Source organism: Callorhinus ursinus, unplaced genomic scaffold, assembly GCF_003265705.2.
Source record: "Callorhinus ursinus isolate GAN/ISIS: 27379988/994484 unplaced genomic scaffold, GSC_fseal_2.0 scaffold60, whole genome shotgun sequence".
Taxonomy (NCBI): Eukaryota; Metazoa; Chordata; class Mammalia; order Carnivora; family Otariidae; genus Callorhinus; species Callorhinus ursinus.
In genome coordinates this window covers 4479200-4501545 of record NW_027397122.1, presented here as the reverse complement: position 1 = coordinate 4501545, position 22346 = coordinate 4479200, and the positions used below count along the sequence as shown (strand labels likewise).

Here is a 22346-nt window from a genome sequence, read left to right as displayed (position 1 = left end):
GCTAAGAGTAAAAACCACAACCCATCCCGGAATGTATGGGAAACCCGGAGAGGGGCAGTGGGGAGCAAAGACAGGGAGGGGTACCCAGGAGGGAAGGGAAGGAGATGCACCAGGGGAAGGTGTGCAGTGGGGACTTAATTTTACTCCAGAAGAGCACTGACCTTTGCCCTCAGCTCCAGGGAGGTGGCCTCTAGCGCCTGGAGTGCCCTGCCTGATAGGAGTCCTTTCTCGCCTGGGTCTTTGACCCCAAACGGTGCATCAGTATGATTTATGATGGCACCTTTGCACCATATTCATTCTGACTTCTGCAGGAACTAGGGACGGAAGGGATTACCTGGACCCCCCCAGAGGAGCTGGAGACCGCAGGAGAGCCAAGTGGGTGGTGTGTGACTGAGCCCCAAACTCTGGTGCTACAGGCTCAGGGAGCTTCCGTGGCAGGGGGTGTCCCACACTGTGTGTGTTGTCATCATAATCCGGGGGGAGCTAGCCATCCACACAATTTCGAGGAAGGAGACAAGAGTTTGGTCCCTTCCCACATTCGGCCTGCACCTCTCCTCCCTGCAACAAACCATGCCCATGAGAGGCTTTCAGGGAATTCTCTAAGTCTTTCTGATGGATTATTGAACCTGAGGGTGGTTTTGAAAGGTGTTGGAAGTGAGGACAGTCTTTGAGGGACTGGGATCCCTCTATCCTTCCTGTGTCATCAAGAGTGCCCCCCCCCCCGACACCATCCCGGTGCCCCTGGGCAGGGCTTTGGCTGCCCTGTGAACCCTGCTCCCCTTCTGCATTCCCTTGGACCCCACCCCCGCTCCCCACTGTCACACCTCCCACCCATCACCTTCAACTCTCTGCTTCCTGCACCTCCTCTCCCCAGTAAAAAACCGGCTGGACACCTCCACTGATCCAGCCAAGTGGGCCACGTGAGACCGAGTCTCTCTCTGGCGAGTCGTTTTAAAAGGAACCAAGAAGAAAAGGTCTTTCCTAAAGCAGCGGTTTGGGGAAAACGATCTTCCGACACATACCGTCTTTGTCAAATCACGGTGGATGAATGAATTGTTTTAGTGGTTTATTCCAATCATACCACAGAACGAGGCCGGCCCGGGATCCCAGAGCAGCCCTGGGTGAATGCTAAGTATCTGGTGACAGTCAGGGAGATGGTGTCAGAGCAAGGGGAGGAAACAGAAAGGTGCTGGGATTACTGACACTCAGTAACAGCGTCATCAGTAGTAAATATAATTGTCAAAATCACCCGCACGTATGCGCTGTGGCAGGGAGCAGCAGGGTTCTGGCCCTGGCGAGCCCCAGAACAGCCTCTGTGCTCAGCACCAAACCGTCACGGAGCCCACAGTTCCCACCACCCCCAGATCCGGGGAGCAGGGGATGCTCCAGGACTGCGGGACAGCCTGAGCTGGGCCCCCCACTCCCCAGGGCGCGGTGAGCACCAGCTGCCTTGCCTGGGCCGTCAGCTTCCTGGGCCGCATGGGCTCTGCCCTGCCGAGGAGCTCTGGCCCCATAAATCCGAGAGCCCCGGGCATGATTTCAGCCAGCCCCCGCCAGGGACATCCAGTTCCCAGCCTGACATCTGAGCCAGAGGGGTTGCCCAGCGGGCTCGGCCTGGCACACCAGGGTCCGCAGCTCACGGGGCCAACGCCATGGCCGCAGGCCTGAGCCAGTCGGTTGCGCCCCTTGTCCCAGCCCCGGGCTCTGTACCACTACCCTCAGCCCACTGCTCACACAAACGTCTGCCGCCGGACACACATGGCGCAGGCAAACCTGTGTGAACGGGCACATCCACGCCCACAGCCCCTGGGCACGGCCGGTCCCTGGCACACCTGCCTCCACCCTGGGTCTCCATGATTTCTGTGCAGGAACTCACCCTCTAAAGAGCCCTGTGAGGGAAGGACTGACATTCGACCACCGCACCTTACAGATGGGGACGCGGAGCTTGGGACGGGAGGGCCCACAGCCTGAAGTGGTGAGGCTTGGCCGCTGCACGGGTGGGCTGTGACCAGGTTGGGCCCAGCCACGCTGCCTGGGTGTGTGCACAGGTGGGCCCCCGTTAGGAGAGGCGGGGGTAACGCACACGGGCGCGGGGCGGGGGGGGGTTAGCGGTACCCGCAGGGGGCGTGCTGTCCAGCACAAGCCACAGAGATGTGATCTGAGGGCCTGAACAGCCTCCATGGGACCCCAGACCGTCCCGATGAGCAGCCCCGCGCTCCTGGGGCAGCGGGTATGACCCGAGGACAGGGGAAGGGGGTCAAGAAGCCGTGCCCCTGCCCAAGAGAAGGTCTCTGTCACAGAAACCCCTCCCGGACCTGCTGGGGGTCCAGAGCCGCGTGTTGAAGGGGTAACTTTGGAAACACAGTCCTTACTCGCGTTCCACCGTTGGGATTCTCTGACTCCTCATCCCCCTGGGGAGACCACCCGTGTGCTGTGAGGGAGCCTGGAGGGGGAGAGCGGCCCTGAAAAGCACAGCAAGCAGGTTTTTCTCCAGAGAAATCCAGGGTTTGGATCTGCTTAATCGCATTAGGTAATTTGCATTCAGTCGTTCCAGAAATGCTGAAGAAGACCGGTCAGGCTTCATTCAAAGATGGGTAACTCTCACGTCCTGCAGATGCACGAGCCTCGTGGGGCTTGCTCGAAGAGTTTGACTTTGTTCTCTCGGGTTGGGTGACGGGGCCCCACAGTCTGTATGCGAGAGTTTTTTCTTACCGATAGCACGTTGGTTCAGCCAAGCTCAGCTCTGGTCCAATTAGGCCACATTTCTGCGTTTGTGCATTTCAAGCTAATGAGATTTATGCTATTGCAAATAGAAGAGTCTAGCAAACCATCGAAATATGAAGTTATTATTATGTGAACATCCCATTATGTTTTATGCTATCTAAACATATTATGATATTATAATATGAACTTGACCTATATTGTTAATATTATGAAGAAGGAGAGCCCAAAGAAGAAGGTCCACTAAAGTCTTCATATACCGAGAGCATTTTCCAGAAGAAAATCCGATCAGATACTCACAGATAGGACCCACTTCTAGGAGATTGTCAAATGAGCAGCAGGACGTGGTCCCCAGCGTAGCCACCACCTGGGGAGCAAAAAGCAGACCTCTTTTAGGCCCCCATGTTTTGGTCACTATTGTAACCTCCGCACGCACAACGGCTGCCCCCGGTCGAGCCCAGAGCCTCAGAGGTAGTGCTCGATCAGCGTCTGCTAGCCGGAGACCTGAGTCTGTGGATGCAGATGCAGTCTTTGCATGGAAGCTTCAAGAGAAACATCCGCCCACAGAAAACCAGGCTGTGAGGTTGGAAACAGCACTTGCACAAGACTGACTCCCCGTGTGCTGAGGGGCAGGGAGGATGCCTTGCTCTCAGCTGCTGCCCTTCCCTCCGAGCAGCACAGCTCCCAAGGGAACTTCAGTCCTTGAGAGATGAAGCTTTTCTCCAAGGAGATTCACGAGAAAGCCCTATGGACACTGGAAACGATTTTTAGAGGTGCGTCTCCAGACAGCGTTGAGCATGCTTGGTCACACAAGCGGGAAACGTGGCCCGGATTTCTGGGCCCCTCCTGCTCCTGGAGCACTTTGTAAGGCGGTGACAGCATGGGTACCATCTGACTGGTGTCATCCCCACACACGGGGCTGTCTCTGCCCCTGGACTCCTAAAGCTCTTGAAACGAGGCTCCACAACTCTTCGTGTTGCTGGGAATATGCACTTTGCCCCACATGGAATCGGTGCTGAGACCCATTTGCTAAATTCAGACTCCCTCCAAGTGATCAAAAAGCACATTATGTTTACAAAACCGAAGAGCCCAATTGATTTACGAGGCCAGCACCCTCTGGATAATGACATTTCCATTTCTCCCTCAATCTGACAAGAGTGTGAATTTTCCTTCTGTCTGGGTGGAAAATTCGATTCAGTTCTTTATGGAGCCCCCGCGAAGGCCCCGGCAGCGCTACGTGCCCTAAGAATAGAGATGAATAAAAGGTCAGGGACGCACGCAGTCTAGTAAACTCCAGAACCTGGTGGGAGGACCACCTGCGTTTGACCGGAGACCCCAGTGCACCTCTCATAGTCAAAGCGCTCTTGCCAGGGCGGCATCATGCCTGCCCCGTGGAGGGCTCAGCTGACAAGCCCTGGCTCTCTGCTCACACAGTCACCTGGGTGAGACAGCAGCTTCCCCGGGCACCGGTGTTGTCCCTTGCCCAGGGGCAGAGAGTGATTCCAAAGCAGGTCCTGGCCAGACTCTGGCAGGACTCCCTATAGCAATGGGGTGTGCCCAGGGGAGTTGGGCCCCCGAGGGGGCAGGAGCAGAGTGTTTGAAATTACTATTTTTTTTTACTATTTTTACTTTTTATATTAAACTATTTTCTAAGTATTTTTTTACTTTGTTTTACTATTTTTAAACTATTTTGACTATTTTTCTATTTTACTATTATTTTTTAATATTTTTACTTTTTATTCAAGTACTATTTTTTTACTATGTTTTATTATTATTTTTACTATTTTTCTATTTTTTTACTATTTCTCTATTTTTGTACTATTTTCTTTTTTCTATTTTTTTACTATTTTCTTTTTTCTATTTTTTTACTATTTTTTTACGATTTTTACTTTTCTCTATTTTTTAAAAACTGTTTTCTAAGTACGCTTTTTACTATTTTTAAATTATTTTTACTATTTTTCTATTTTACTATTTTTTTACTATTTTTATTTTTTATTTTTAAAACTATTTTCTAAGCACTTTTTTTACCATTTTTTACTATTTTTACTATTTTTCTATTATTTTGCTATTATTTTTTAATATTTTTTACTTTTTATTCAAGTACTATTTTTGTACTATTTTTACTATTATTTTTACTATTTTCTATTTTTTACCATTTCTGTTTTTACTATTTTATTTTTTCTATTTTTTTACTTTTTTTACGATTTTTACTTTTCTCGATTTTTTAAACTATTTTCTAAGAATTTTTTTTACTATTTTTTTACTGTTTTTTACTATTTTTCTACTATTTTATGATTATTGTTTTTACTATTTTTTACTTTTTATTCAAGTACTTTTTGTTATTAGTTTTACTATTTTTCTTTTTTTTTTAACTATTTCTCTCTTTTTTTTTTTTTTACTATTTTTTTACTATTATTCGGGTACAGCGAAGCCACCAGATTGGGAGCTTACTGCCATTGGAAAGACAGCTTGTCTTACTGGCCGTTCCCAAGAGGCGGGGCATGCTATGCCATGGGGGGGCCACATGGGGACGCACAGTCAGGAGGCTGAGGGAGGCGGCCAGCAAAGGCCAGAGCCTTTACGATGGTTTCCACGGGAAACAGCAGGTTGCAGGGCGAGCAGACTGAGGGTTGGCTGGTTTGAATAATTTCAGTGGGCTTTGGGGCAGAGGGGGCTGTCCCTAGTGTCCCTGGCTGGGAGGTGATGAGGGCAGGGGCTATTGGCCTGGAGTGTAGGAGCCCCACAGAGGAGGTGGTTCGGGGTATAGGCTCTGGATTGGCTGGTTTGGGGAAAGATAATCCTTTACCGTCTCTCGAATCAGCTGCTCCTGGGAGGAGCGGTCCCTCCAGGGTCAGCGAGGCCACCAAGATGTCAAACATACAGAAAACAGAGATACAGAAACACAAACACATGATGAATACACCCACATGAAAGTCACACAGCACTTGGGGCATAAATCCCTGGGTTGGAGGCGAGCAGCTAGCCGGGCTTCTGTTTTCCCACTCACAGCACAAATGCCCAGCCTACTAGGTCCCACCGGGTCTAGATGCTCCCATAACTCAGCGTCCTCAATGCTCTTAGCCCCCTGCCTCCCAACCCCGCTGTGCATGCCTCCCCCTCGCCAGCCTCATGCACCCTCTGCATTGGTTCATTCTGACAAGATGACTCACTTAGTAGGACTCCAAGTGAGTATGCGATTTTTCTCTGGTACTTGCAATTTCTTCCTGATTTATAACTGAATAGTAACACGCTTCATCAAAGCCACTTGGCTTGGTAGGTAGAGCCTAAGACTCTTAGAATGCTTTTTCTAAGTCATTAAAATAGCAAAAATGTATATAAAAAACTACAGGATACCTCAACCATCTTAATATTGGCTTATAGTTTATTTTCTCAATTTTAAGAATCTCTGAGGAATGACCTATTTATTATTCAGCAATTCCTTCAATTTCCTTTGATTTTCCTCCAATTCTAATTGAAATAAAGGCAAATAACTTGTGTTTTAAAGACAACACATATATTAAATATCCTCTTGTTGAAATTATTTTCTACCTATGAATGTGTGCACAGGAGAGTATCTAGGATGATGTTCACCAAGTATTAATACGGCTCATCTCTTAAGATGAGATTTTTGGATCTCATCATATAAACCTCCATTCTCGATGTTTTCATATTGAGCACGGAGCATTTCTGTAAAAACTAAAATCCTGCCTCGTCATCCTGGGCTCAGTGGAGAGCAGAGCAGGTGATGTGTTCTGAGCATGGACCATGCCCGGGCCCGGGGCTTTGCAGACTGTTTGGCCGCCACAACAGCCGGATGAGCTGGATATTCTTATGATCCGGACTTTGCAGTTGACTTGAGTGAGACCCTGCAGGTGGGTCAAGCACACACGGGGGCAGGGGCGGGGAGCAGACCATCATGTGAACCCCAGTGTGATGAACTCTTGTTTTGCTAGTTGAGGAAAGAACCCAGGGCCCTGGCCCAGGCCAGCGGCCCCTCTGCCTGGCAGTGAGGACATGCCCAACTGGCCCTGCATGCTGTGTTCTAGACAGCGGCCGTCAGCTTGTTCTAATTCTCAAAAGCCTCTTTCAAGCCCAGCACCTGCTCTACTCCGGCGTCTGATTACACCAGCTCAGCTCATTGACGCTAACCTGATTTGGGCTGTGCTACAGGGTCCTAATCACATTTGTGCAGGGGGAGGGAGGGCGGGGATGGTGCCGGTGCCCTGTGCCCGAGAGCCTGCAGGGCATCTGCGGCCCAGGCACATGTCCCCCTTGCCCTTTCTGGAGGCAGAGCTGCCCTCCCCACCCTGCTTTCCTTGCCACTTCTCCGATGAGCACCTCGCAGGCACTTCCCTCTGCCTGGCCTGACCTTATCAGGTTGGCTCTCAGGGTGGCAAGCCACCACGGGGAAGAAAGAAGAACTATCAGAAGCCCCACACAAGTCCCGGGAGGGGCCGAGATTCACCTTTCGTGGTTCAAACTTGGGCCCCTCGCTCTCTGCAGAGGGCCTTGAATTTTGAGATGAATTTGAGATGTCTGTAACCCCTTTATGAGTATAATAAAGGTCCGCATCTCGGAATTATGCATGCAGGTATTATGCAGAAGTATAACCACTAGATACATAGTTTTAAGGGAACAAGTGGGCAGTATGTCCAAGTTCAAGCTGCTGCCCTTCTAGGTCTGAGCCCGGCCTCCCTCTCTGGCTTGAGAGGCCCCTGGCTGAGGGACTCGCGTAAGATAACAAACCTATTGCATGTCCTCAAACCTCCTGTGACCTCTCACATCTCTGTATCTTTGTCACACTCTGTTCTTCAACCAGAAAGGCGCTGAGCCCATGAGCGCGGCCTGTGTGTCCTCTGGGACACAGCTCAGTGTTACCTCTTAGCCAAAGCCTTCGCTGATCCCCTGCAGCGTGTTAATCACACCCTCTGCCCTGCACGGGCATAGTGCTCACCAAATAGTGCGAAGACCTGGAAACACGTGTCGTCCCACCAGGAGCCATCCCGTGAGGAAAGGGACTGAGCCATCCCAGGTCCCCAGGGGCCTTCCTCGTGTTCTGACACACGGGATTGGCCCACGCCCGTGGCTTCTATCAGAATGTCACACATGCCCTGAAACATTCACTGCGATCTCGGTCTTTAGGAGGACATTCCCACAGCGGCATATCCGTTGGGTGCCCAATCTTCCAAAACAAAAAAAGTGGTTTGTTCCTCCCGGTGATGAGTGGTCTTCTCTTCAATACCTGCATCTGTCCTTCTTTACTGAGCACGTGAACACACTTCGGGCTCATCTCTGCACACCCAGCATTACAGCTACTGGCCCTTGCTTCCCTTTCCCCCTTACACATGAATCCATTCCCACATTCCTCATTCCCGCAGGTGCCCAGGGGAATCCAAATTCTACCACTGGCCACTCCAGGAAATCAACTCCTAGCGAAGTCCCAAATTGCCCCCCTTGGCAAAACACACAAGGCCTCTCCGGATCCTGAGATCACGGGGCATGTCCAGCCTTCAGGTCGTGTCCCTCCTGGCTGTGTGGCCCCCAGGCTTCTGGTGTGGCTCCCCTGTGACCCCCCTCCCCCATCGCCTTCCTCTCTCTCCACACAGCTTTATCTGTTGGTGCTCTCTCCTGGGGCCTCTTTCCCCCCAAGCAGACCATAGGGGGCTGCCTGTGTATTCCTAGCGACGTCGGGACCACCCAAACTCAGATGGGACTCACACCTGTGTCTTGTTCAGACCTCCCCTCCCAGGTGAACTCAGCTGTCTTGGGGGGCATCCCTATTTAGATGTGTAAACCTTCAACTCCTGCAAAAATGAGCTCAGCACCATCTCCCCCATGCCATGCTGCTCCCGTTTCTGGGCCCTCTGGATCTCCGAGCTTGGGGGTGGACAGTCTGAGTTGGGGAAGTCCTCCTGAGCTCGTCCCTCACTTACTGCTTTGTTGGCCCCCGTTCCTTAGTGAATGCCTCTTAAATCCAGTCCCTTCTTTCCATACCCATTGCCATCATCATCCTCCACCAATTGCCAGAATATTGCATTTCCTGCTTCTTGTCTTGCCTCCTACTCACCTGTTGGCCACACTAACCACCTGCCAGTTATTATTAACATTAATCACGTTTTTCTGCTCCGACACATGCAGAATAACTTTTACATCCCCAATACACTCCTGTGGGCCAGGCCAGATTTCAATGGGACTCCATTTTCCAGATAAGGAATCTTCTACGTGACTTCTAAGTCATGATCGCTGCCCATGTTGGGTGGTTACTTGTTAATGATCACTTGCCATGGTTGAAGGATGAGTAAGATAGGATGTGAGAAGGACAGCAGCTCCACCACCCCGCCCCGGTGAAGCCACTCGAGTGTGCCCTGTTATTTTTATAGGGTAACTTTGAATTGATGCACAATGAAGACAGTCACCCACTTTTAGGCCTGTATTATAATGGACAGACCACCGGAGGCACGCTTTGCCACGGGGCTCTGTGTGCTGGGCTTCACAGCCCCACCCTGTGCCCCTCGGCTGCCAGAGGGGTGTTTGAAAATACAAATCAGATCATGTCTCTCTTCCATTTAAAACTCCCTTACTAACTGCAAATTGCCCTCAGGAAGAAGCGCATCTTCCTCATGATGGTCCCTGCATGATCTCCTCACCACTACCTCCGCCTCTGACACCCCTCCATTCACTCACGCTCTGGGCACTCTCGAAGCTTCTAAGACTTCCCATTTGCTCTCTCCCTGCCCTTCCGTGGACAGCAGTGCAACATGGCACGTGCAGCAGAAGCTTTGGGATCCCATCATGGTGCACCTGCCAGCTTCGTGGCCCTAGCAAGTTCTGAGCCTCTTAGCACTTCAGATTCCTGGGATACCATCCATTTTCATTGCTATTTCCTTCCCCCTGGAGTGCTTTGCCCAAACAGCCCTGCGAGCCCCTCCCTTGGCCTGCATCCCTTACTCTTTCCAGATTGTGGATCCTGCAGCAACACTTTCCTGATGCTCACGTTCCGGTGGGAACTGCTGGGTTGCTTGTATCATAGATCGCGCTGCACCTGCTGTACATGACTGTTCACTTCATGTCTCTGTCTAACCAATAAGACCCTGGAGGGCCTGCTGGCCCTGCATGCAGCAGGTGCTCAATAAATGTTTGCCAAGTGAATGAATGACTAAGAGAATGAACCTGGAACTGTTGCATAGCCCATCATGATAAGTTTGGAAATATAACAAGTGGCGGTATCTGGCATCTGCTGCTAAGCCCACGAATTTGTCCACCATTTGCATGAGAGCCCACTAACAAGGATTATAAAATGTAGTTAGGGTAGATGCCTCCCAATAACATATATAAAATGTCCCGACAAGGCGTTTGGCCACTCTGAAATGCCCGCCAATGATGCTTCATTTCAAAGTTCTCGCTAACTGGCGGGCACAGAGCCATCGTGAAATGCTCTGCTGCCTTCTGAAATCCCACCACCAAATCATGAACCCATGCTTTGATCGTCCTTCCTTTGTGTAGAAGCATGAATATGTGATGAATATGTATGTGTTTTCAATATGACATTCTATTAAAAAATACTTAAATAAAGACAATAAAATTTATTTTCTAAGGATTCCTGAGGGAAGACCACAAAAGTTCACACTTTGTAAAATAATACAGAAAGAAGAGATGAAATTCGATCTCCCTCTCTCTCTCTCTCTCATCCCTAAAACTGTCTACATCATTGTATTACTTAATACATACACTTGGATTTCCATCTCAAAGATGAAGGGAAAAAAACACTAAGAGACATTAGAGCTTTGACTTTGGTAAGGAGACATCTCGGTGAGGACAATCAGATCTTTCAGTAGACCCTTGTTTTTCAGTATTGCGGTTATAAGACACACAGAACTAATTGATTATGAAGCTGCGTACGTATTTAACTTTAATTAAAATATAAATTCTAATGTAAATGACGTCTTACATTCTAACGAAGGAGCCCATAAATGGGCAAAAGGGATAATAAATAACAGTAAATAATAAATAATACATCCTTCTCCCTCTTACCAGTATCACTACCATTAGCAAATGGTGTTGGGACAACTGGACATTCACATACAAAAAAAAAAAAAAAACAACAAAACACAAAAAACTGAATCTGGACACAGACCTTACACCCTTCACAACAATTAGCTCAAAGTGGATCACAGACCTAAATGTAAAATGTAAAACTATAGAACTCCTAAAAGGTAACACAAGAGAAAATCTATATCCTCTTGGGTGCGGGGATGAGTTTGTAGCCACAACACCAAAGGCATGATCCATGAACAAACAAAATTGATAAGATGGACTTGAGTAAAATTAAAAACTTCTGCTCTATGAAAGACATTTCAGAGAATGAAAAGTTACCTGCTGAGAGAATATTTGCAAAATGCAACTCTTGATAAAGGACTGATATCCAAAATTATAAAAAGAAGTCCCCAAACCCAACGGTAATAGAATACACAATCCAACTAAAACATGGGCAAAAGGTCTGAAGCTCACCAAAGAAGATACTCAAATGTCAAATAAGCCTATGACAACACATTCAACAGCATACATCATTAGGGGATCGGAAATGAAAGCAACATTTAGATACCACCATACATCCATTTGAATGGCTAAAATCAAAAACACTGACAACACCAAATGCTGGTGAAGATGTGGGAAAACAGGAACTCTGTGATTCATAGCTCTTAGAAATGCAAAATGGTACCACTGCTTTGAAAGAGAGCCTGGCAGTTTCTCATAACACTAAACTCTCTCTTACCATACGATCTAGCAATTTCCATGTGTTCCTGTTTATTTACCCAAACAAGGTGAAAAGTTATGTCCACACAAAAATCTGCACATGAGTGTTCATAGCACTTTTTAAATAATTGCCAAAACTTAGAAACTACCAAGATGTCTGTGATATTGTGATTTATAAGAAGAAATATATATTTGGTCCTTGTCCCCATTTCTGACACAGAGCTCCTAAAACCCTTGGAATGTCATGTTAATGAGGTGACTTTTGAAAAGCTGCTCCATTGCCTATGGATGCTGGCTAGCTGCCAAGGGAACCAATCCTGTTATTAGAGTATTGGAACTATTAAGCCCTACCCCTGACCTCCAGGGAGGGGAGGGGGCTGAAGATTGAGTTCAATCACCAGTGACCAATGATTCAATCAATTGTGCCTATGTCATGAAGCCTCCATAAAAACCCCAACGGGGCTTTGGAGAGCTTCAAGGCCGGTGAACAAGTGGAGATTTGGAGAGAATGGCACCAGGAGAGGGCAGGGAAGCTCCGTACCCCTTCCCCAGACCTTGCCTCAGGCATCTCTCTCATCTGGTTGTTTCTGAGTTATATCCTTTTATAACAAACCAGTGATTTAGCAAGTCACAATGTATCTGAGTTCTGTGAGCTGCTCTAACACAGTAATCAAACCCAAGGATGGGGCTCCCTAGAATTTCTGATCTATAGCTGTTGATCAGGTGACAACCTGGAGTTACAAGTCGCAAGTGAAGTGGGGCAATCTTGTAGGACTGAGCCCTTCGTCTGTGGGGTCTAACGTTGTCCCCAGATAAATAGTATCAGAACTGAGTTAATCGTTTGGTGGTGCTGGAAAACCCCTGTGTCAGAAATGGGTGCATCTTAATGTCCTTTGATAGGTACATCCAGACAAGGGAATACTATTCAGTGATTTTTTTTTTTTTTTTTAAGAGAGCTATAGGGGCACCTGGGTAGCTTGGTTGAGCGACTGACTCTTGGTTTTGGCTCAGGTCATGATCTCAGGGTCGTGAGCCTGAGCCCCTCGTCTGGCTCCACACTCAGCGGGCAGTCTGCTTGAGATTCTCTCCCTCTCCCTCTGCCCCTCCCTCCACTCGTTCTCTCCCTCCCTTTCTCTCTCTCTCTCTCCCTCTCTCAAATAAATAAATAAATAAATCTTAAAAAAAAAAAAAAAAAGAATTTCCCCAACTGACGATTTCCCCAAAGAAATGACAAGTCACAGGTAAGTTCTGTGAAACCCAAGGAGAATCAGCACAAAGAAACAACTGGTTTGCATCCTACTAAAACTGCCCAGACACAAAGACAAAAAGCAAATGCTACAAGCCGCCAGAGGGAAAAAGTTACGTTTCCACACTACATGCGTAAAAGCCACTCTGAGACTGACAACCGACGTCCAAAGGGCTCATGTATTTAATCCGCTGAAAGAAAAGACCGTCCACCCTGGAACTCCAGATCCAGCAAAAATATCATTCGAAAGCGAAGGCAAAGTAAAGACATTTTCAGAAAAACAAGAACAGAGGCAATTGTATCAAAGTGCAAAATTCTCAAGGCAGGTTTTCAGACAGAAAAAAAAAAAAATGATCCCAGATGAAAGTAAGAAAATGCAGGAAAGAAAGATCAGCAGAAAGAGAAATATGAGATTTATATAAATAAATATTGGCTATATAAAATAACGATGTCTCGTGGGGTTTTAAATATATGTAGAATTAAAATATATGACAATAATAGCACAAAAGGGGAGGGGAGGCATAATAATAAAATAAGATAAAGCTCATAAGCTAAAAATGAAGAAAATGGAATAACATAAAACAGTTGATAGTCTAAGACAAGAAAGCCTAGGAAAACCATCATATGAGAGGCGGACCATGGAAAACAAATAGTAAGATTGTAGAAATGCATTTAAATGTATCAATAATTTCCTTAGGTAAATGGAGAAAATTAAGAAAAATTGTCATGTTGGATTTATAAACAGATGAAAAGACAAAAACAATAACCCAACAACAACAGCCTATTGCCTGCAAGAGATACAAGTATGAGAACTGAAAGGTAGACAGGAAAGGAAACAGTGTATCCCGGGACCACTGACTAACCAATGGAAACCAGATGTCACTGCAGGGAGGTCAGTTCAAGCAGAAGACTAAGGGAGCATCTCTTAAGGATACATGGGTCATTCTGCAGGAAGTTTGGACAATTCTAGATGTGAGTGCGGCTGACTATTAAAACCTCAAAGTACGGAAGAGAAAGCCGGCCAGCCACAAAAGAAGTCATGGGCGTGTCTACACCCACAGCTGGGATGCTTGCATGCCTCTCTCAAGAGCTGATTTGCACGGCCTTGGTTATTAGAAGATGGAAATTGATTTGTGTTCTTGCTTTCTTGTGACTGAATGGGGAACCAACTGTTTTTGTATTTTGTCTGTTTTCCCACTGGAATGTTGCCTTTTTGCTTATTGAGATGTGAGCCTCCTCTAAGATTTGCTTTATAATATACATTCTGTTTCCTGCCAACGTTTGTCTTTTTATTTTGTTTATGAGTTTTGTGGGTTTTTTTTTTTTTAAAGATTTTATTTGTCAGACAGAGAGCGTGCACAAGCAGGGGGAGCGGCAGACAGAGGGAGAGGGAGAAGGAGACTCTCCGCTGAGCAAGGAGACCAATTCGGGACTCGATCCCAGGACCCTAGGATTATGACCTGAGCTGAAGGCAGACACGTAACCTACTGAGCCACACAGGTGTCCCATGAGTTTTGTAGGTTTTATGAAATGAAATCTTCTCATCATTTTATGTGGTCTATTCCATTGCTTTCATTCTTCAAATCTGCAAGAGTGGGTCTTAATATATTTATTTTTCCTTAGGTGGGATATTCTTTTTTTTTTTTTAAAGATTTTATTTATTTATTTGAGAGAGAGAGAATGAGAGACAGAAAGCACGAGAGGGAAGAGGGTCAGAGGGAGAAGCAGACTCCCCGCTGAGCAGGGAGCCCGATGTGGGACTCGATCCCAGGACTCCAGGATCATGACCTGAGCCGAAGGCAGTCGCTTAACCGACTGAGCCACCCAGGCGCCCCCTTAGGTGGGATATTCTAATGAGTCTTAGAAGATTGACAGTATAGCTTCAAAAATATTTACCTCGTTTAAATAGAATCCTTTCAAACTATCCTGAAATTGTACGTGGGAATTTTAAAGGTAGTCTTTCTAACAAGAATGATCTCCCTGGCCAAATCTTTGACAAATATTTATTGAGCGTCTGCTAAGGTGTCAGGGGCAGGTTCCAGGAGCTGGGATAACATGCTGATTACACAGACCCTCCCTTCGCATAGTTTGCAGTCTGATGGGAAGAAGGAGGCAGTAAACAAATACACAAATAAATACGGGTGTCATGCAACACAGGGAAATGAAGCAGGACAGGGTGACTCAGATGACCTCTGGCCCAGCCTTGATCACAGGCAGACACCTGCCGTGGCCATCAGCTCCTCCCACAAGCTACATCTGAATCTTCTCCATCCTTCCACAGTGTAACTATTGGTAGATGCTCTGGATTTCCCCCTGGGACCTCCATAAATCAGGATCAAATTTTGTGTCAAACCATACCCTCCATGCCTTCCCCAGTCACAAGTTAGATTTTCAATGAGGGGTAGTTCATTTGCATTGATGGGAACAATTTTTTGGAGAAAAAAAAAAAGCTTGTCTCAAAGATTAAACTTTAAATTAAGAAAACAGTGGACATGAGTAACACGTGGCCCATAAAAGTCTACCAAACCTAGATTGCTGTAACAGCTAGGAAACACTCAGACCCCGAGGACTGTTCAGGAGGCACATGGGCATCTTGAAATTGTTACGTAAAGCTTCCGTTTCTTTTTAAGATTTATTTATTTTTTTATTTGGGGGGGGGCAGGGCAGAGGGAGAGGAATCTCAAGCAGACTCCATGCCCAGTGCGGAGCCCAATTCCGGGCTCGACCCTAGGACCCTGAGATCATGACCTGAGCCAAAATCAAGAGTCGGACGCTTAACCCACGGAACCACCCAGGCACTATGAAAAGCTTCTACGGCCTGGCTCCCTCCCCAGAAATTCTGGTAAAACTAACTGGGGCAGGGCCTGGGCATCAGTATATTTTCAACACTCCCCAGGTATGTCTGGGGTGCAGCCAGGTTGAACACCATGAGGCTAGTGCCAAGGTCACTGTTAATTGTCATGACACACGACATTGCATGCTACAATGGTCTCATGGGTGGTGACGACTCCCATGTGTAACTGCTCTAGTTGCAACACCAAGTATTTCTTCCCCACTGGAAAATGCCCATCTGTGCACAAGATGGGCAGAAACCTGGTGCCATTTGGCTAGATACTTTACCGATAATTGCTTGCAACACCTCTCTTGCAAATGACGCACCTTGGTATCTGCTAAGAATACTGATCTAGGCGGCGAGGGCGTCTGGGCTTTATTTTTAATTTGGTTTACTGGTCCATCATCCATTCCTCATGACAGAGCAGCTACACTGGCACAGAGGGCGGTCAAGGGACGATCACCTGGAGTCACTTTTAACAGGAGCAGAAACAAGACTTCTTGGCTTATCAGGATCCTCCAGGTCGGGTGCCCTGCTTCCTTCTTTCTGGGATTAGGCAGGCGGACGGAAAATTAAATGGAGCGTTGCTCCAGCCTCCCTCAAGGAGTGCCCTGATGGCGACACAAGTACCGCATAGCCTATGACCGGCACGGCATGCGAGGCCCTGCCCCAGGCCCAGGCAGGGCTCGGAGACTCCCAGGGGCCCATACCCAACATGCCTGGTTGACTTACAAAGAAAGGAATCAGGCCCTCTGCTTTGTCTCTCTCCAGGGCCTCCTGCAGGGCAGAAGCACGCATGGCAAACTTGCCATCCGAAGGGATGGCTTTTATTTTCACTCCTCCAATTAATCCAGCTCTTTCCACCGAGGAGTGTGCCTGGAAGGAAGGCATCGGAGTTAGATTCTTTTTTTTTTTTTTTAAAGATTTTATTTATTTATTTGACAGAGAGGGAGACACAGTGAGAGAGGGAACACAAGCAGGGGGAGTGGGAGAGGGAGAAGCAGGCTTCGGGCAGAGCAGGGAGCCCGATGCGGGGCTCAATCCCAGGACCCTGGGATCATGACCTGAGCCGAAGGCAGACGCTTAACAACTGAGCCACCCAGGCGCCCCTGGAGTGAGATTCTTGCATGTGCGTGCTGCGGGCAGTGGCCATGAGCCCCCGGCTCTGCAGAGAGCTCCCTGTGCTGCGGGCCCTCTGCATCCCGCCTGCACCTCATTCCCAGTGTTGTCTCGGGTTCTGTAGAATCTCGCTTTTCAGTGGGCAAGCAGTGAGCAGAGTGAGCACATCCAGGTTCTTATCTGGGGGCTCCTCTCACCATGGGCCCTTGGGCCGCTTGGGGGCCACGCTCAGCACATGGTGTCTGGAGAAAAGAGAAGCCAAGGACACGGCACCATTGTGGGATGGTGGATCCATTGTGTCTCGGGGCCTCCCAGGAAGGCCAGCTCTTACCGAAGGTGCCCCCCTCTGCCCTGTGGCTCCCACCATCACTGTCTCCTCTCTGACTCTGTCCTGGGGTCTGGATCCCGCTGTGGCTCCCGATGGCCGACAGGAGGTGCAGGATTCCGAGCCCCCCAGGCGCCCCCCACGGGACCCTGGCGGGTTACCCCCCTGGACCTACATGAACTCAGGTGCACACTGACAGAATACCAAACACCCACGTCCAAGCTCGGCTGTGGAAATGTCTGAAATGCCACGTGGTTTTGTTTGGATCAGATTGGACACAAAACAAGGATTCAGATCGTAGAGGCTCAGTGGGGCTTTGCACTCACCTGATCCGATGAGTAGGCCACTAGCTTTTCCATGATGGCGCCCTGCGTCAGCCCCGGGGAGGCGGCCTGGAGGCGGCGCACCACCTTGGTCCGAGCGGCCAGCAAGGCCACCAGGGTGGCCTCACTGGCACTTCCCTGGATCAAAGAAAAGGTCGCGATGAGCTTCGAGGGGCAGCAAAGGAATCAATGTTGAAACTGTTGGGAGACATTAGCGTCCCTATTTTTCTTAAAAGAGGAATCTGAAGCTGCAAAGCTGACTGCCCTGCACGTAGGAAGCAGATTCCGCTGCACTCTGCCTGCCCTCGTAATTTGCGAAATAACCGTGTTTTTTAATTCTGTCACCATCAGGTGGGAAATGGATGCCCAGCAAGAGAGGGACTGACTTGGTCCAGGTGAGCAGCTAGCAAGTGGCAGAGATAGCAGGGAGTCCCAGCTGCCTTCCAGGCAGGGGGAGGGGGCCCCCACATGTATGGCCATGTCCCCCCTTCCCACTGCTCATGATCACCACCACTCACGATCACCGCATCTTAAGTAAGTCCTAGAAGAAATCCAGGAGCGGGACAGTATTAACATTAGCAAGGAAAAAAATAAAAGAAGGTAGATTTTGGTCGAGTATGAGAGATTTGTAAGATTTTAGGGTTTTTGCAGAGAAATATACAAGAAAATCATTAGATCAACCTCCCCTGTTAACATTTCATCTTCCTTTCCCTTCAGCGATCCTGATTTCCTCTTCTATTTTACCATTTTGATGCTTTTACTCATTCTTTTAAGCCAACACGTATCCCTCGGGGAGGCGGGTGAAGTTTGAACATAAATACATTGACTCGGGAGTTTTGTAGCTCAAATGCATGGCCTCAGGTATACACGATATGATCTTCTTAATTTGGCCTGTGAGGTGGGTTTTGCATTTCTTCAGGCCATCTTGTCTTGAGCAATCACTGTAGAAGTGATATTAGAATAGACGTGGGCTTGGTGACCGCCGCGGGGCTGTCTGGGGCCTCACAGAATGCAGACAATCAGCCTTGTCAGCTGGGAAGGGTGGGCTTCCTGCTGCCATCAGACTTGGTTGCCTGTGCTCACACAGCAAAGTGAAGAAACAGGGCTGACAAGGCTAAATGGGCCCTCACAGGGAATCCAAGCTCCCTGAGGGCAGGCATTGGACCTCCCACTCCAGTGGCCTGGGCTTCCTCCTGTGCCCCACGTGTGTGTCCTGGATCCGCTGGCTCCTTCCTTCTCATTGGGAGTGAACCAGGAGACGCTTCCCGGAAGACACAGCTTCTGAGTGCTGAAATCATCTGCCTTGTTCGGTCCCCAACACCCACGTGGGATTGCAGCCCCCTCCCTACCTCCCACCCTCTGCCTGAGGCCTTGACCCCCAAAGGTCTGTTCTCCCCTGAACCACTTGCTAAGGAAAGGCTTTGAATCGCCGTGCTAATTCATCATGGGGTTTGCCTCTCCGCTCTGTCCGTGCTCCTTCACGCAGCCAAAAGTGATTGAACCCATACAATGCCCAATGAAAGAATGAAATCCTCAGTGGAGTCGCCGGAGCTCAGGGGCTCCCGGGCAGCCCACGGGCTCCAGCCCTGAAGTCAGAATTCAGGCAGATTTCTGGCCCTTTGTGGAAAGCTGAGCTGAGCTTTGCCAGGGAGGGAGGAGCCGGGGTCTGTTCCGGAACTGAGGCTGTATAATGACATCTTAGCTTTACCGCAGCAGGGACAAAGGTTGCCATGGCAAGCCAGCTACAAAGCAGAAGCGATTGCTGGTGACAAGTGACTCAGGGGCCAGAACCGCCCTTTCCTCCTCTGGCTGTTTCAAGTGTCACCCCACATGTGGCGAGCAATTGGCTTTTCTTCCACAAGAGCTTTCAAACCCAATTAAGAGACCATTTTCCGGCCCGGTTTGTCCAGCTCAGAGGATGACTTGCCATTTGACTCTGTTGCCCGTCACCGTGCTGACGTCTAGAAGCTGGGACTATGGCCCGGAGGGGCGCAGCGTCCCCCCACAGCTCTGGCCCTCTGGCGGTCACCAACCCGGGGTGCTGTCTGGGGCCTCGCTGACTGCAGACAATCAGCCTTGTCAGCGGGAAAGGGTGGGCTTCCTGCCGAAAACAGACACAGTTGCCCATGCTCACACAGCAACACTGAGGGAATTGGGCTCGAAGGAGGATTTGACCCCCAGGGGCCGAGAGATGCCAGGATGATTCGCAACCGATGCTGGGGCGGCCGGTGTCTCTGCAAAATTGGATTGTCTTTAAAGTAAGGATAATTGCAAGATGAACCTCTGGATACTCTAACCCAAACCAAGAGTCACAGATGAGCTGGTGGAATTCGTCCTCACCTTGCCTCTAGTCAGCTTGCACTCTTGGGCACGATATGCTCCCTTTCTTGGCTCCAGGTTCCTCACTGATGAGAAAAATCATGGATAATGCAGTCAACCCTCATAACTATTTGCAGGTTGAAAGAGAATCGCATAAGGCACCAGGAATAAGCCTAGCCCGGAGAGGGCATTCAGTAAAAAGTCACTGTTGGTATAAAGGGCACGCCTGAGATTATCGGGTATTTATAAGATTTTTGAGAAGCATCAAATTAGAAGAATCATCTCGGCTGGCTGAAAAGAGCCGAATGCGAAACTGTTTTAGTCGTAAGATCCAATGACCCAGAAACACTCTTTTTATTTTTGTGGGGTTTTTTTTTTTTTTTGACTTTTTGTGGAGCATTAACGTTGGATATAGTCTTAATTCAGAGAGCCTCAGCAGGAAGGCGATAATTTCCTTAGAAGATTGTTGCACTTGCCCTAAATGGTATCCTCTGAGATGTTATAAAGGAGAAAATCTGATACAATGTATGTCATGTATTATTTACATAAACTGTGACCCATCGTAGAAAATAATGCAATAATATCCTCAAAGGATGGGAAATGCTCCCAACAAAATAGTGGGTAAAATACCATCCAGAAAATACTGTATTATCCCAACCTTGTGCACACACACACACACACACACACACACACACACACACACGCAAGGATTGAAATAATACCAGAAGTCTGCTCCCAAACAGTCCTGTATCTTTTCCATTTTTACTGTCAAGGTCTGTTTCTCTCTCTCTCTCTCTCTCTCTCTCTCTCTCTCTCTTTTGTCAGAGAGAGCAAGAGGACAAGCAGAGGGAGTGGGAGAGGGAGAAGCAGACTCCCCGCTGAGCAGGGAGCCTGATGCGGGGCTCGATCCCAGGATCCCGGGACCATGGCTCAAGCCGAAGGCAGACACTTAACCAACTGAGCGCCCCAGGAGCCCCAGGGGTCTGGTTTTCATGAATGGAAAGGGGACGACACTTTTGTAAAGAGGAATAGTAGAACCAAAGTGGATCTTGAAGGGATAAATGGGCAATGTGGAAAACGGAAACAGGGGTTTGGAGACAAAGATGAGCAATTCCCTCCAAAATAGAGAGGAGAAAATGAGCAAAAAAGGGAAATAACCCAAGAAAGCTGGAAATGACAGGAGAGGTGGCCTCCTTGTGGAAAATGGAAGGTCCTGGAAAACCCACAAAGGGCTTTTGGGAGGGCGGCCCACAGTGACAGGTGCAGCAGAAGCAAGACTTCCCCGGGGGGAAGAAGGAGCTAAGTCCCAGATTAATAGGGCTCACCCAACGGGGGGCGGAAGGGTGTGAGGAGGGCTCAGAGTGAATGGGACAGAGGAGAAAAGTGGATCTGGGCACACCGGGTGGAATTACAAAGGAAAAGTAAAGTTGCTGCCAGCATCCAGGCGGCTGGGAGTGTGAGCTCTCCCCAGGCCTGAAACTGAGTCAAGTAGGATTCAAAGCCAAAGTCCCCTCCTCGAAACTCTGCTCTCCTTCTGCCCCCCTGTGGCCACCTGCTCTTCTGTCAGTACCCGGACTCTGCCCGTCCTTAGAGGAAGGACTGCCATGATGGCCTCTGGAGAGCCAGGTTGGATGTTCTGGAGTTTGCAAAGCCGCCAACCTCCTCCAAGGTGAGAAGCAGGGGAGGGGACAGCCTCCCTCCCCGAGGCCAGCAGGTACAGGACAGCCTCGCCCTGTGTCCAGGGAGCTGAAATGGTTGGCCCTTGTGAGGAAATCCTTGTTCTACTGTGTTCACGTTTAAGGCTGGCTCACAGCCTCAAATTGAAACCTGCTCAGAATCAGCGTCGGAGGATGGAAGGTTCGAGAATCAGAGACGGGGAGGCAGGAGAGGACAGAGGGAGGGGCTCCGAGCCTGGCCATGGTGGCCTGCTGGCCACAGAGAAGTCAGCCAGCAGTCCCGGCACGTGGCTCTTCAGAGTGACCCGAGCTGGACCCGGGAATGCCCCTTCCTGAGCCAAGACCTGTCGGGTCCAACCTCGAGGCGTCAGGTCTAGGACTCCCTCCGTGACTCTGACGCAAAGTGCGTGCAGTTGGCGGAATAAGGCCTCCCAAAGATGTCCAGGTCTTAATCCCAAAGCTGTGAGTATTTACGTGGAGAAAGGGATCTTGCCGAGGTGATTAAGAGCCATGACACAGGATTATCTTAGATTATTTGAGTGGGCCCTTGAAAGTGGAGAACCTTCCTCGTCTGTGGTCAGAGGGAGACGTGACCGAGAAAGAGGGGTCAGAGGGATGGAATGCTGCTGGCTTTGGAGATGGGGAAGCAGCCATGGCCCAGCACTGTGGGAAGCTTCCAGAAACTAGAAAAGGCAAGGCAAGATGCTCACCTGGAGCCTCCCGGGTGTCAGACACCTGAGCTACAGAATTGTAAGGTGATAGGTTTGTGCCGTTTGTTTTTCTGATTTTATTTATTTATTTGTCAGAGAAAGAGAGAGAGGGAGCACAAGCAGGGGCAGAGGCAGAGGGAGAAGCAGACTCGTCGCTGAGCAGGGAGCCCGATGTGGGGCTTGATCCCAGGACCCTGGGATCATGACCTGAACTGAAGGCAGACGTTTAACCGACTGAGCCACCCAGGCGCCCCAGGTTTGTGCTGTTTTAAGCCACCAAAACTTGCAGCAACAGCAACAGAAAACGGACGCACGGAAGT

The 22346-nt window shown here is 48.9% G+C and overlaps 1 protein-coding gene across 3 annotated transcripts in view; it reads right to left on the bottom strand.

Annotated features, from left to right (window-relative positions):
- DDC (dopa decarboxylase) overlaps nt 1–22346 on the bottom strand; it is an 80022-nt gene that overhangs the window by 33858 nt on the left and 23818 nt on the right. For all 3 annotated transcript variants that reach the window (XM_073885030.1, XM_025853147.2, XM_073885031.1), the window contains 3 exons: nt 17325–17459; nt 16287–16430; nt 3022–3088 (listed from right to left, as the gene is read on the bottom strand). In XM_073885030.1, coding sequence (XP_073741131.1) covers nt 3022–3088; nt 16287–16430; nt 17325–17459 — 346 coding nt within the window. The remainder of the gene's footprint in view (nt 1–3021; nt 3089–16286; nt 16431–17324; nt 17460–22346) is intronic.